The 14,935-nt window shown below is 41.1% G+C and overlaps 1 protein-coding gene across 5 annotated transcripts in view; it reads right to left on the reverse strand.

The window, feature by feature from the left end:
- The window catches only part of SKA3 (spindle and kinetochore associated complex subunit 3), a 16,922-nt gene continuing 1,987 nt past the window's right edge, over positions 1 to 14,935 (reverse strand). The window contains exons 2-9 of one of the 5 annotated variants that reach the window (XM_045294053.1): positions 13,620 to 13,681; positions 13,344 to 13,509; positions 11,289 to 11,685; positions 7,841 to 7,947; positions 6,824 to 6,909; positions 5,112 to 5,315; positions 770 to 900; positions 1 to 283 (exon numbers count right to left, since the gene is read on the reverse strand). In XM_045294053.1, coding sequence (XP_045149988.1) covers positions 775 to 900; positions 5,112 to 5,315; positions 6,824 to 6,909; positions 7,841 to 7,947; positions 11,289 to 11,685; positions 13,344 to 13,509; positions 13,620 to 13,681 — 1,148 coding nt within the window. In that variant the 3' untranslated portion in view covers positions 1 to 283; positions 770 to 774. Of the gene's footprint in view, positions 284 to 769; positions 901 to 5,111; positions 5,316 to 6,623; positions 6,910 to 7,840; positions 7,948 to 11,288; positions 11,686 to 13,343; positions 13,510 to 13,619; positions 13,723 to 14,935 lie in introns of those variants that run through there. The other 4 variants (XM_045294052.1, XM_045294055.1, XM_045294054.1 and 1 more) reach the window with 4 other exon arrangements.

Below are 14,935 nucleotides of genomic sequence, written 5' to 3' on the forward strand. Positions count from 1 at the left end.
ATCATTGTGAGATTACAGGGTATTTGAAATCACTAAACAGTAATGACCCTTAAATGCTGAATGACTAGAGTACTTGGAAACAAGGTTGAGGTTAAGCCAAATCCGAACTGAAGCAGAGGCCTGTGAAGACATCTGCTGCCCACGAGCTCCTTCCACACGGGCTGGCTTTAAGGGCGAAGCAGCAAGGCGTGGTGAGCCGCCAAAACGAGTCTTCCGGCCTTTCATTTGGTTTTACTTGGTTTCTACAATGGGAGGAGCCATTAGAACTCCTGCAAACAGAAACCTACAAATTAAGAAATACCAGTTCAGTGTCACTAAAAGCTGTCAACAAAACATAGAACACACACACAAAGGACATAGCTGCATACTTTCACCCTTCTGAGATAGTTCTGAGTAGATTCTGAATATGATATCAAATTGGTACTTTGGGAGTATGAAGTACAGGGATCTCACATTCTGTACTCAAAGTCAAGACACGCTATTAAGCTAAGTTCTAGTGATGCTGCACGGTAAGTGTTGGGCTGCTAATCACAGGCTTGAGGATTCAAACCCACAGTCACTCTTTGAGAGAAAAATGAGACTGTCTGTTCCCATAAAGACTGACACCTTCAGAAACCCCATGTGGGTCACTATAATCCCAAGTGAGTGGATGGCAGTGTTTTTGTTTTTTAAATCCAATTTAAAACAAAAACTTTACTACCATTAAAACATTCATTTTCAAATGCCCCAGACAACACACCTACTCTCTTAAGAATGGTGAGATACTCACTTTCATCAGTTTTCTTTGTTGCAAACATCTAGAACGTTTTGTCCATCATGTGTAGGAAGAAAGACTTTCCTGGGTGGCACTGTTTTGACAGCTACTGGAGTAGCTAGGTTTGAATTGTACTTTGACAAAATCTAAAAAAAAAAAAAAAAAGCACAAATGCCTTTTTTAACCAAATTCTAAGACAGCCCACAGCAATGACCCAACTTAACTTGCACATGGTGACTTGATTTCCCAAGCCTTTGAAAATGCACTCCAACTAAAGTTAATGGAAATAAGAAGCAACGCATTCCTGAAAACAGATTCAGTCTTTACACAGATGCTTGGGAAAGTAGAAAATATTGGAAATAAACGCTTAAAAGAAAGACTGTCAGAAGTGCAAACAGCATTACTAACAAGGCAGAGACCACTATAATCTTGATTCTGAACTTGATACTTGGCCAGCTGACCTCCCTACAGACACAACCTGAATTTGTTCTGGATCTAAGTATCTCTTAGTTGTTCCACGACAGAAATCACTTCCCTGGCTTTCTGAATGTTGATGGGGTCTTCTCCCTCTTGCGCATGATTTGTACGTTTGTCTATATTAATATGATCTTATCTGTACCACCTTAGTATGCTTTGTTTTTTGTTGTTTTGTTGGGTATTCTGTCTGTGAAGCCCAGGAGGAGTGGATGCATAATGATAATAACTGATACAAGGGGTTACAGGGAATGCACCGGGAAGGGGGTGGGACACAGCCGGTAGGAAAGGAAAACGGATCTTGCGAGTCAATAATGAAGGGGGAGGGGGGAGGGATCACTGGAACTGATTGTGATTACACAACTCATTTTAAAGCCTTGGGGGCAGGCAGGTTAGGGACGGCAGGGGTAATCCTCTAAGATTGATGTGGTGGTGAGTGTACAATTCCCTTTGATATGATTAAACAATTGAACTATTCAGTGGTTATGATATGTAAATTATGTGCCAATAAAACTGGGGAAATAATAATTAAAAAAGAAAAGATGGTCAGCTATGAAGATTATAAAAAGAGAATCTAAAATGTCAGCAATATTCTTTTTTCCATACATAAGGAAATCATGCTTGAAATATACCCTCCTCACTTATAACAGATATTGTTAGCTTCTCAGACTAGACCATTAAGGAAAATCCGGGTTGTGCAAAAACGGATGAGTATATGAGGATAACTGCATTACATAACAGTCCACTTGTATCTTTACATTCTGCTAAACCACCGAGAATCATGGCCTTCAAAGCTGACACAGAACCTTAACCATCACAGCCAGCAGTACTGTTGCTTCACACCTTAGTGTGCGTTAGTGCCAGACATACATTGACAATGTGGAAAATCACCAGGTAGATTTTTGCTATTGTAACTATGCAACATCGGATAATGTGATAATCAGTTAGTGAAAAGAGTGTGCCCAGGTTTCTTCCCTTTCTTATACAATAGCGAGAGAAGTGTCAGCCAAAGAGAAAGCGGAAACTCAGTACAACTATACAGAAAGAAGAGGTTCCTGCCTCTCCTAGTTCACTATGAAAGCAGAGAAAAAAGGTCAAGAAGTATTTTAATAGTATCTGAGGGGAAGGCTGTTTTAATCGCCTTACTTGTATCTTCCCAAGTGCCCATCTCCTTTTCATGACTGTCAATAGCAAGATTTCTAGAATCCTCTTTAGTAGGAATTTAGTAGGAATTCCACTTGCCTGAGCAATGCTTTCCAAATACAACTTCTAGTAAAGGGAAACTAAACAAATCAGACTGGTTATAAGATAGAGTTAGCAATTACTCTACAGCCATAATCCAAGAGCAATAAAGGATGGGGGACTGAAGAACCAGAGGTTCTAGTAACAGAATTCAGTATTAATCACACGGAGGTCCAAGAAACCTCAGTTGAAGAAATGTTAAAGTTATTCATGAGCATTATCAGTTATTTCAATTTCTGCCTTTTTAAGCAGCTTCTCCAAGGGAACAACTGTACATGGAGCTCATAATTGAACATCTATCAGAAACTGTTTTGTGAATAGAGTTCAGACATGAAGTCAAAGACAAAATGATCCCCCCCAAGAAGAATTCCCTTCAGAGTACAGCACTGACGCTGCAGCTCAAGGAGAGGGACTGGTCTGGTCAGAGCACACAGGAGCCAATGAGGGGGGATAGGGAAAAAAAAAAAAGAGTGAAGCACATCCTGGCTCACCAAGCCCTGAGGACAATGTTCCTGCTCAGAACAGCAATGCACAGAGACGACCACAGGACTGGCCTCACCACGGGACACAGCGTTCCTCATTGACCCATAGCACCATTGAGGACAACACTAAAAACATACGGCGGGAATTGTGCCTGCCATGAGCTCACTAAGCCGAAGCCAGCCTCTGGGGACATGCAGCAGAGTTGCAGGGGGAGCAGAGCAATGAAGTCCCCAGGGATAGAGGCGGTGCCAGGACATGGCACCCCATCAGACTCGACTGGAAAGCACCTGTGAAGGACAACAAACAGACCTTGAACTATTTATACGTTTTTTTATGTGTGTGTGTATGTTGTTGTTGTTGTTGTTGTAGCTATTGTTTTACTTTCTGTTGTTGCTTTGTTTTACTCAGTCTTATGAGGGTACATAGCATGTCTACCTGGAAGGGATAGGCGGAATAAACAAGCCAGAAGAGAGAACAATGGGATGACAGTTCCAGGGGGCATGGAAGTGGGAGAGGCTGCGGAAAGGATGTGGGTGTTAACAAGCCCAGGGGCAAGGGAACAACAAAATCAGTGTCAAGGAGGGTGTGGGAGGTCTGGCAGGGCTGGATCAAGGGCAATGTAACTGAGAGGAATTCCTAAAACCCAAATGAAGGCAGAACATGATAGTGGGACAAGAGGAAAGTCCAAAGAAATAGAGGAAAGAACTACGAAGTAAAGGGAAGTCATAGAGATTTAAATGCAGGCATATAAAGATGCAAATATATTTATATACAACGAGGGGGAAATAGATCTATGCACATATATTTATACGTTGAGTATTAAGAAAACTGCACAAGTACTCCCTCAACACAAGAACACTTTGTTCTAACAATTCGGCAGTCTGAGATCGCTGAAGACAATGGGTGTACAAGCAAAAGTGGTGAAGAAAGCTGATGGTGCCCGGCTATCAAATGATATAGCGTCTGGGGTCTTAAAGGCTTGAAGATAAACAGGCGGCCATCTAGCTAAGAAACAACAAAGCCCACATGGAAGAAGCACACCAGCCTCCCCCAACACGAACGCTTAAGACAAAGCGGGTGCATAGGCAAATGTGGTGAAGAAAGCTGATGGTGCCCGGCTGTCAAAAGATATAGAATCTGGAGTCCTATAGGCTGGAAGATAAACAAGGGCCATCTAACTGAGAAACAACAAAGCCCACATGGAAGAAGCATACCAGCCTGTGAGATCATAAGTTGTCGAAGGGATCAGGTATCAGGCACCAAAGACCAAAAAAAAAAAAAAATCATAGCATTGTGAATGAGGGGGAGTGCAGAGTGCGGACCCTGGGCTCATCTGTGGGAAATTGGACATCCCCTTGCAGAAGGGCTGCGGGGAGGAGACCAGCCAGTCAGGGAGCAGTGTAGAAACAATAAAATATACAATTTTCCTCTAGTTCTTGAATGCTTCCTCCCAAACACTATCATGATCCCAATTCTACCTTACATATCCGGCTGGACCAGAGGATGTACACTGGTACAGGGAATCCAGGGTAGATGAACCCCTCAGAACCAGTAGTGAGAGTGGCGATACCGGGAGGGTGGAGGAAAGGTGAGAGAGAAAGGGGGAACAGATGACAAGGTCTACATATAACCTCCTCCCTGGGGGACGGACAGCGGAGAAGTGGGTGAGGGAGACGTCGGATGGTGTTAAGATATGACAAAATAATAATAATAATTTATAAATTATCAAGGTTAATGGGAGAAGGGGGAGCGGGGAGGGAGGGGAAAAAAATGAAGAGCTGATACCAAGGGCTCAAGTAGAACGCAGGTGTTTTAAGAATGATGAAGGCAACATATATATGAATGTGCTGGACACAATTGATGTATGTATGGATTGTGATGAGTTGTATGAGCCCCTAATAAAATGATTTTAAAAAAAAAGAAAAGATCTTGGTTTGCTGGGCAAAATGTAACTAGAAATAGGGTAAATAACTAATTTTAGGCTTCTCTCTGAAGAGCCGTTGACAGGCCATCCTGGGAAGACCTCACAGAGGCTCAAACTAGCACATCAACCAGACAGCAAATAAGACAGCGTAGTTTCAGTTCCTTAACATACTGATCTAGTTTTCTGAAGAATATGCCGGAAAGAAAAGAGGAGAAAATCGGCTGTAACAATCACCTGGAGAATATCCACGGGAATTGTCGTTACTTCTGGTGGTGTGGGGGTTCTGAGTAGATTTTCATAAGAAGAAATCGTAGGGGAAGACGGGTCTGCCAGATTCTCAAAGGATTCCTTTGAATTTAAAATTAGTGAAGTAAAATTTGTCCTTTCTAAATCACTGGTTGAACTCTTTGCTTTTGTTAGTGGCTCATCTGAGGGTTCCTATTGAATAATAAAAAAATGTTAAGGTCATATAAATAAAACAATAGTGTAAATAAAAACATATATTTGAATTTTGAACAACATGCATTTGAACGACATAGGCCCATCTATATGCAGATTTTTCCTGTTGCTCGAGTGGTGAAGAGGGAACTCAAATGTTGCAAGTGTCCTTTAAAAGGCCCGTATTACTGAGCATCATTAAACAGTGGTATGTTCATGTGGAGACGATGAGCACCATGTGGCATTATACGTGGATCCTGGCAACACGTGACTTCACTACAAAAGCGGTGGAGAGAAAAACGGTGGATTAATTGGGCCCATGTAGTTCAAATTTAGCTTCACCATGTAGTTCAAATTTAGCTTCAAGGGTCAACTCTAAATTATACCCAAATTTTGACTGCAGAACAGGTTGGTGTCCTTAGCTCCTTACATTGTTCACGGGCCAACTGTACCTTTAACTCTTCATTCTGTTGTGCTGAGTAGGTCCAATAATGACACCCTTCTTCCACGAGTCTTACACAGAATTGGAAAAGCATGTGCTGGCTTATGGAGACCACATGGAGTTACTGCTCCACATGACACCTACACTGACTGGTAGACTAAGCCCAAGATTTAAGCAGTCTTAGATCTCTCAAGTGTCACAGCATGGAGGAGCAAAGGTGACCCTGCAGGCAAGGTGAAAGGAGTGTGCAGGCTGTGCCAGGTCCCTCAGGGACCCTATGCACAAGAGGAGGAGACAGTCTTGTGTCACGCTCAATCATTACTGCGCTTGAGCCCATGCGTGCAGCCACCGTTTCAATCCACATCCTTGACCATCTTCCTCTTCTTTGCTGAGTTTCTCTTGATGTCTTTTCCCAGGACCTGGTCTCTTCTGATAACAAGGCCAAGTCCATGGGTTCAGCTGTTTGAACTTACTAGTCAGGCCAAGGGAGAAAGCGGAGGCTGCCTGCTCCTTTGAAGACTGACATCTTAGGAACCCCAAGGAGTGGCTCTACTCTGTCCTACAAGGTTGCTATGAGTGGAATTAACTTGATGGCAAGGAGTTTTTGGCATCGTTTGGTGTTCAGATAATTTGCAATGTTTTGTTGTTATAAATCACGCTCTTTATAATAACTCTGCACACAAATCTTTGTTGCAATTTCCCTTAGAATTTTCGAGACATCGCTGCGTGTGTCCTCAAGTTGATTTCAACTCGCAGCCATCCTAGAGGACGGAGAGATGCCCCCGGCGCGTCCCCGGCTGTCGTCTTTGTGGGAGCAGTGTGCTGGGCCTTTTCTCCCACGGGGCTATTGGGCTCGAAAAACTGACCTTTCAGAGAGCAGCTGAACTAGGACCCACTCCTTTGAGGCATGGTTAAAGGGGTAAAAAAGCCTCCCAGCATTCGCTATGTTCAGCTCAATCGCTCTCCAGAGATGCTTTTTTGAACAGACGGTTTCAAAATCTGGAAGGAACAGTGGTTCTACGTCACTGGGACAAAGATGAGGGCTCACAGTTTTGTGGCAATGTACCAAATCTGCACTGTTGATTGTAGGAGGGATTCTCAAGCCTGGGGTGCAGAATGTTGGGGCCAAGGGTGACAATGTATACTCAGCACCTGAAGGCAGAGAACACAGTATGAGAATAAAGGTGAAATTAAGGGTTCTTACAAGCCTGTCAATGTAACATGTGCGCTTTATTTGTAATAACTAGAGAAAGTACAGTAGTAAACTATAGTGTGTGCTTGACTGGACAGAAAAAAATGAAATGGTCACTATTCATATATGTACATATTATTAGCAGTAACACTGAAACCTGTCTTGTGGATTCCGACTCTGAGCGACCCTACCCGGCACAGAGGCTGACATTTTCACAGCAGCAGATTGCCCTATCTTTCTCCCGTGGAACGGCTGGTGGCTTCCAACGACTGACCTTAACCCACAAAGCCACCATGGTTCCTTCGCACTAAGCTTATCACTACGAAAGTTCAGCAAGGCTGCAAGGCTCAAGATTGATATACAAAAATGAACAGTTTGTAGAAAACACCAGGAAACTATTAAAAATATCATTTATGGCAGTAACGCGATAGCTACAAGAGAGTAAGATACCTAGAAATAAAGCTGGTAAAGACCACGTTACATGTGACTGGAGAATCTTATCAAACTTCCAAAGAAGGAAAAAGAGGAGGGGAGAAGAGGAGGAAGAGGAAGACCAGGAGTAGTCACTTGATCTCCAGAACACCCACTGATGCCAGAGTGCAATTACAAGGAGTGGATCTTTTGCCAAGGATGCAAAATATGGGTGAAAAATACACACACACACACACACACACACTGACATGTTGTGTGCCCATATAAGTAATATGCTCACATAGGTGTACAGGGCTCACAGGAAACTAATGCTCAAGGGGGTTATATGGTTCCCCCTCCCCCTAAAAAAAGTGTATAACTCACGATATTAGACTGTCTATAGTGAAATAACTCTTTTTTATCCCTTGGACACAGTCTAGAAAAAATATAGCTGAGAGATAGCTCGATTTTTACACTTACCAGGTTTTCCCAATTGCTGGCTGACGGGGCCAGGAGAGACAACGAAGTCATCGTTGGCAATTGGTTCTGTCCCGATGGCTCCTTCACTGGCACCAGTCATGGGGAAACTGAAAGGTGAAAAGTCAATTATTCAAGCCCCAAGTCAAGTTTCCTCTTACTATATAATATCAAGCCTAAGCTAACATTAATGTCTGCTTATGGAACAGAAGTCCAAGGAACAAATCATTTTTTCTTTTGGTTTAATATTCATGACTCAAAGAGATTAAAAGCCATGCTCTATTGATGCTATTTCTTAACAGTTTTATTGGCACACAATCTACATATCATACAGTGCAACCACAGTAAGAGTTGTACAATCATCACCTCTTCTTTCTTATGCTTATTGTTATTAGCGCTCCAATTCTCCCCAACATTCCCCACCATACCCATTCATTCCACAACCCAGATGCCCAGCAGTAGAAGAATGGATTAAAAACCCCTAGTATAAACACACAAGGGAGTACTATGCATTCCTAAAACACAGCAATGAAACCAGGAAACACCTCCTAACGTGGAGGGAACAGGAAACCATTATGTTCAGTGGCATTAGTCAGTCAAAAAGGGCAAATACTGTATGAGTCCACTACCATAAGGGTAAACACCAAGATGAAGGCAGGATCTACTGATGCTTCTGACGTACAACTCTGAACTAAAGAAAAGCAGTAAATTCAACTTAGGAATTCAATGACAGAGACGGTAGAGTTAAGGACTTCAAAAGCATTAAGTGGAATTTGACAACCAATATACAGATAAGTAATTTGGTATTTTCTAAGACTAAAATGACTGATTTGGTCATTTTATTAACGCCGTCCTAGACAGTTACTCATGGGATAAAGATGTTTCCTACTCCCATAAAAGAGTTACAGCCTTACTGATTACAAGAATCTACGTACAGCCTCCTCCCTGGGGGATGGACAGCAGAGAAGAGGGCGGGGGGAGACGTTGGACAGTGTAACTTATGACAAAACAATAATGATTTGTGAATTATGGAGGGTTCATGAGGGAGGGGGGAGGGGGGTGGAGGGGGAAAATGGGCAGCTGATATTAGGGGCTAGAGTAGAAGGCAAATATTTTGAGAATGACAAGGGCAGCGAATGTACATATGAGCTTGACACAATGGATGGATGTATGGATTGTGATAAGAATTGTACGAGCCCCTCATAAAATAATAATAATAAAAAAAAGAGTTACAGTCTTAGAAACCCACTGGGGCAGTCCTAGCCTGTCCTGCAGCGTCACGATGAGTCAGAATCGATTTGACGGCTGTGTGAGTGAGACATTGGCTCAGATCTCTGAATACAGGTATATAGATACAGGAGTGTCACTCAATATTACCAGCTGGCTAAGATTGGACTTTCACTTTGAACGTTTCCAATTTTAAAGTGGGACATAGTGAATAGACCCCGCTGCCCTCAACGCCCTGAATGAACATTAAAAACAAAGCATGTAAACAAATGTCACACAGGTATAAAAATGCACATAAGAGGATTAAAAATCTGCACCTACTTGTCCCCCAGCGCAGAGTGAAAGAAAGGACTTGCAGTACCTTTGCTGTCACTCTGGCCCTTTCCACTCCTCTTCAGACAACGAGGGTCCGCGGGGAGGCAGGACAGACAGCTTTAAGTAGCTACCTTATATAGTTATACAAGAAACCCAGCAGCATCTTTTTAACCCTTGTATTATTTTCTATTAGGTTTTCACCTGATATTCTTGAATTAGATAGAAATGTAACAAATACTTATTTCTGTTCCTTATCTAATGAAATAAGCCAGACCAACAAGAATGATGTTGGCAACACAAGCTTTACTATTTAGTTAGGTACTGGTATTCTTCATCAGGCTAGGGAGGTTCCCAAATATCTTAAATCAAGAACGAGGCCAAATTGTATCAAACTCCATATTGGCATGTATAGTAACGCAAGCCTACATTTTCCCTCCTCATTGAATCATACAAATAATGTAGTACATGAGTTCCCCAGTATTAAACTCTCCTTGCATTTCTTGGAGAAGCATAACTAGGAGGTGGTTCATTACTCTGTCAATATTTTGGTGAATTCAGTTTATGAGTCTATTGGTTAGGCTTTTTACATTTGTATTCTACAGATTGGGCTGTTGTTTTTTTTAAAATCATTTTATTGGGGGTTCATACAACTCTTTTCTTTTTTAATCATTTTATTAGGGGCTCATACAACTCATCACAATCCATACACACATCAGACTGTTTCTTCTGTGAGGCTTTTAATCATAGTTTTTATCAAGTTTTATCATAGTCATATCAATTTCATAAACTAAACCGAAGAGTTTCCTTTTATCTAATTTCAGGGAAAAACTTTTTATACAACGTGGAACGTATATATTCCCTGAAGTTATGAAAGGGTCTGTCCAGAAACCACCTGAGCACAAAGCTGTTTGGGACTAGCTCTTTAATTGCAGAGTTATTCTATGATTACTGGTCTATTCAAGTTTTCCATGTCATGATAATTTTGATCTTTGTTTAAAAAAATCATTTATTTGAAGATTTCAAATTTCCCAGCAATACATTCTCTTGTATCTTCTCACAGCTTAAAAAAATATAGCCCTTAGTTTCTAATTAATTCTGTCATCTGAATGTTTAAATAAGAACCAATTAGGTTTACCTACCCTTTAAAAAGCCTTTCATGACAATTTGCTTTACATTCTGTGCATGCGACTTCATTCTTCTTCCCCAGAATTGTGGCTCTGCTTTACTTTTTAAGTTGAAAGCCTTTTCTCTTTCTTTAAAAATGAAAATTCTTAACAATACAAAATTTTCTTCTGGTATTACTTGGCTACTTTGATACATGATAATTTCATTTTCATCGAAACTCTCATGGTTTCAGTGATCGTTTCCATGCTGATCACTGTCAAACCTTTTGAGTCTCATCACTGAGCTTCAATTCATCTTAAAATATCTGAACTTTAAAAGCAAAACAAAAGATCCTATAGCAACTAAAAATGAACATGTCTAAAGTAAGCATCTCACTTTTACACCAAGCTGCAACTATTACTACCGGTATTTTACCTGTCTTCCCGTTATCCACCATCTTAGGTAAGCAAACAGAAATCTGGAATTTATCCTGGATGCTCCCTTCTTCCCAAATCTCCATTTTAAGTTAATGAGAAGTTCTCGTTTTACCTTCTTTGCTCTGTCCCTGCAAATAAATGTCTTTTTTTCCCCCTCCCAGATTCCTAACTCAAGAAACCAACAGCTCACACATTACAGCATAATTGTTGATTCAAAGGTTTGAAATGGAAAACATTGATAAACCTTCCAAGGAAAGGTATAACCCAATACATTTTCTGGGAAAAAGAATCAACCTATGTAAAACATTTAGAAAATTAAATGTGACTTTTCTATAAGCTGTGACGCATGACTTTAGAGAATGGCTTACCTTTTGTTACTTTCCATGATGTTAAGGCCCAACGTGTAATCTTCATTTAAATACGTATATTCAGAGATACCAAAGTGTTCTAATTTAGGGGTTATGCACTCAAAGTCATCCATCTGCAGTGCACACCTGGGAGTCTTGAGTATTTTAGCTGGTGATTGTTTGGCAGGTGGGGTTAAAACTCTGGGCTCTTCTTTCTGGTCATTTACTTCTTGTGGATGAGGGGGTGGAATGTGGGCTATCATGTACCGCTCTAGCCCGAAATCAGAAAGTTGTGGACTCCGTGGCAGCTTGTCAGAAACAGAGCTGCTGGGAATAGAGAGATCCTTCCCATCCGGCTTCTGAAGGGTTTCACCATCAGTCACGTCAGGCTTGGAGTTCGTGGTTTCATGCTCCTCTGCTGGGAGGAAAAATCAAAGAGAAGGCACCTGATCAGACATCAAGTCACAGAATCTCATGCACCGAGTCCACTGAAACGACAAAAACCAGCTCCACTTATAAGTTCTCAAATCTGTAATAGTCCCGACTCTCTCTTTGGTTTCCAAATATTTTATTTCAATTGCTCATTAGGTGAACCTCTGACATGTTCCTCTTGTCAACTCATATCCCATGGTGGTGATACGATACAGTGGAACGGGGAACATAACAAGAACAGTGTTTGATAAATGAAACATCAGTATCCCTGAAACAAAAGTCCACTTGTTTTAGTTCACAATTAATTTACCAAAAAAACTCACTGCCACTGAGTCGATTTTGACTCGTAGCAACTCTACAGGACAGAAGTAAGACGATCACTGTGGGTTTCCAAGCCTGAAACTATTCCCAAAGTAGAAAAGCCTCATCTTTCTCCCAGTGCTTTCAAATTGCTGACTTGTATTAGCAGCTCAACGAATAACCAACTGTCACCAAGACTCCTTGTAATTTACAAGTTTGTCTTTCTGTCCTACCACCCTGTTTACTAAACCATTGAATATCATGAAGATGACATTAATCACAGTGGTGTGTTAACTATGCTCCAGTCCAGCGGTTCTCAACCTGTGGGTCGTGACCCCTTTGGGGGGGCTGAACAACCCTTTCACAGGGGTCGCTTGATTCATAACAGTAAAAAAATTACAGTTATGAAGCAGCAACGAAAATAATTTTATGATTAGGGGGTCACAACATGAGGAACTGTATTAAAGGGTCATGGCATTAGGAAGGTTGAGAACCACTGCACTAGTCAATAGAAAATATAAGAATCTTATTTCAGATTTTATCTTTCAGATGTCTAAATTAGAAATGAAAAACAGTTGCATACAAAGAGTAGATTTTATCCTAAATTCAGTCTGCAACAATCTATAGTAGAAGCCTGGTTGGAGGGATGGGGTCGGAATGGACAATTAGAGCACATTTGGAAGCCATGTGGTCTCTGAGCTCTCAGGAGGTTTTACATTTTGACTCCAGGGCTCTGGATCCCTGAAAGACCTATCAATTCACTGAGTTGTTTTGCCATTGTGCGCTTTCTGATCATACTGATGCTCCCCAAACTACCAAAATCCCACACTTGGGTTTATCACAGGCCTGTCCCCGATGAGATTAATAAAACAAAATCACCACCATTCTCCTACCCTTTAAAAAAAAAAAATGCCACAGAATTGATTCTAATGCCTGGTGACCCATGTGTTTCAGAGTAGAACTGACCCATAGGCTAATCACAAAAGGACAAATACTCTATGAGACTACTAGTTGGGTTTTTTAAATAATTATTATTTTGGGGGAGAGTGGGGGATTAAGAAAAGGTTTTCATTTGAAAAGAAAGAGACTGATGGTTATCAAGGGTGGGAGGGGAAGAAATAGGCTAGGAGGTAGACGGGTATTAAAGGGAAGACAAGACAATACACTTTAAGAGGCAGGTGGGGAAAAAAGGGTGCAGGGGATAGGGCAAGCCATGGGAGGCTTGATAAGTTGTTTAAGTTGTTGAATGCAAAATGACAATCTGATATGTAAACCCCCACCACTCAATAAAAAGTTTTATAAAGCTAAAACTAAATAAACTACTGTAAAATGAGCGATTCAAACCTGAATTTTCTTTGGTCCGTGGATTATATCCATACTTCTGGAAAAACTCTCTTATTTTCATGATCTCCGCCGAATTTCTTTTCATCAGCACTTTGGCTGTCTTTAAGAAATCAGTGCTTTCTTTATTTTCCAAACTTGCTTTATGAAGAAGATGATTCGCATCATTCTTTCAAGAAGACAGAAAGTACACAATATCATTTGACTTTCCACTAAGTCTATTTGGATGGATACAAAGTGCACACCACAGAAAAATGCTCAGTATTGCAGCAGTCTTACCTTTAGAGCCTTGACTTCTGACTGCAGGTCACATAAATTCTTCATTGCATAGTCTTCAAAGTCTTTGGTTGAACATTGAATAAACATGAGGAAAGGAGAGGGGAGAGAAAATTTAATTTAGCAGTTTCTCAGAATGGTAAAATCACTGTATTTATATATGACTCATGTAAACCCTCAATGTCAGTGGTATAGCCATGTTAAGTGTTTACTTCTGTAATTGTAAGAACAATATAGATGGGGTGAGAGAACAGTAAGGAACTATGGCTTAATGCAGTGGTTCTCAACCTGTGGGTCTCGACCCCTTACACAGAGGTCACCCGATTCATACCAGTAGCAAAATGACAGTTATGAAGTAGCAACGAAAACAATTTTATGGTTGGGGTCACATCAGGAACTGTATTAAAAGGTCGTGGCATGAGGATGGTTGAGAACCACGGGCTTAATGGGTACAGAATTTCCGGCTAGGATGATAAACTTTCAGAACTAGTGGAGACAGCTCTACAGCATGGGCAATCTAATTCATGTCACTAGATTAAGAGTGCACTTAATGTGGTTATTCTAGCCAGCGTCTCTGTAACGTCCATCAAACCACCTTTTATTGATGGTGGGATACTGGCTCAAGTGTTAAAAAACCAGTGAGTGAGGAGTCATATGCAGGAACCAAACCCAGCAAGAAGCAAACAAGCTTGGGACAGTTTCCATTCCTAAAGAAAGTAGGGCACAGCCCCGAGAAGAGTAGGAGACACAGCTGTTAGCAGCCCCACATTTAGCCAACAGTGCCAACAAGCTCCTTAATATACAACAGTTAGTGACAGTGAATTTTGTTTTATATATGTATGAGGAAAAAGTATTGAGTATTACTGTGAATGATAGACAATATAATTTATTGGCATATATGCAGAAGTTTACTGCTACTTGCGCCAGAGTGAGAAACAAATGACTAATCTGTAAAAACAAAACAAACAATGCACATGAGGTGATTGAAAATACAATGACTTGGGTCTGGTGCACCTTAGTCCTCCCTCAAAGTAACATGTTTGCAGACTTACTCAATGCAAAGAGTTACAGCCTTGGAACCCGCAGAAGCAGTTCTACCTTGTCTCACAGGGTTTCGATGGGACAGAGTAGGGAAACTCTTTACCGGAGCCCACAGCCAGGTCTACCTCTTGCCTTGAAAGCATATCATATATAAATTAGTGTATGCTCAAGTACTCCCTCAACGCAAGAATACTTTCTTCTATTAAATTGGCATTCTATGATGCTCACCTTCCCGACACAACCACTGAAGACAAAGCTGGTGAATAAGCAAATGTGGT

The sequence above is a fragment of the Echinops telfairi genome, unplaced genomic scaffold (genome assembly GCF_000313985.2).
Source record: "Echinops telfairi isolate 266 unplaced genomic scaffold, ASM31398v2 ScPeMD7_2565;HRSCAF=3150, whole genome shotgun sequence".
NCBI classification, from domain to species: Eukaryota; Metazoa; Chordata; class Mammalia; order Afrosoricida; family Tenrecidae; genus Echinops; species Echinops telfairi.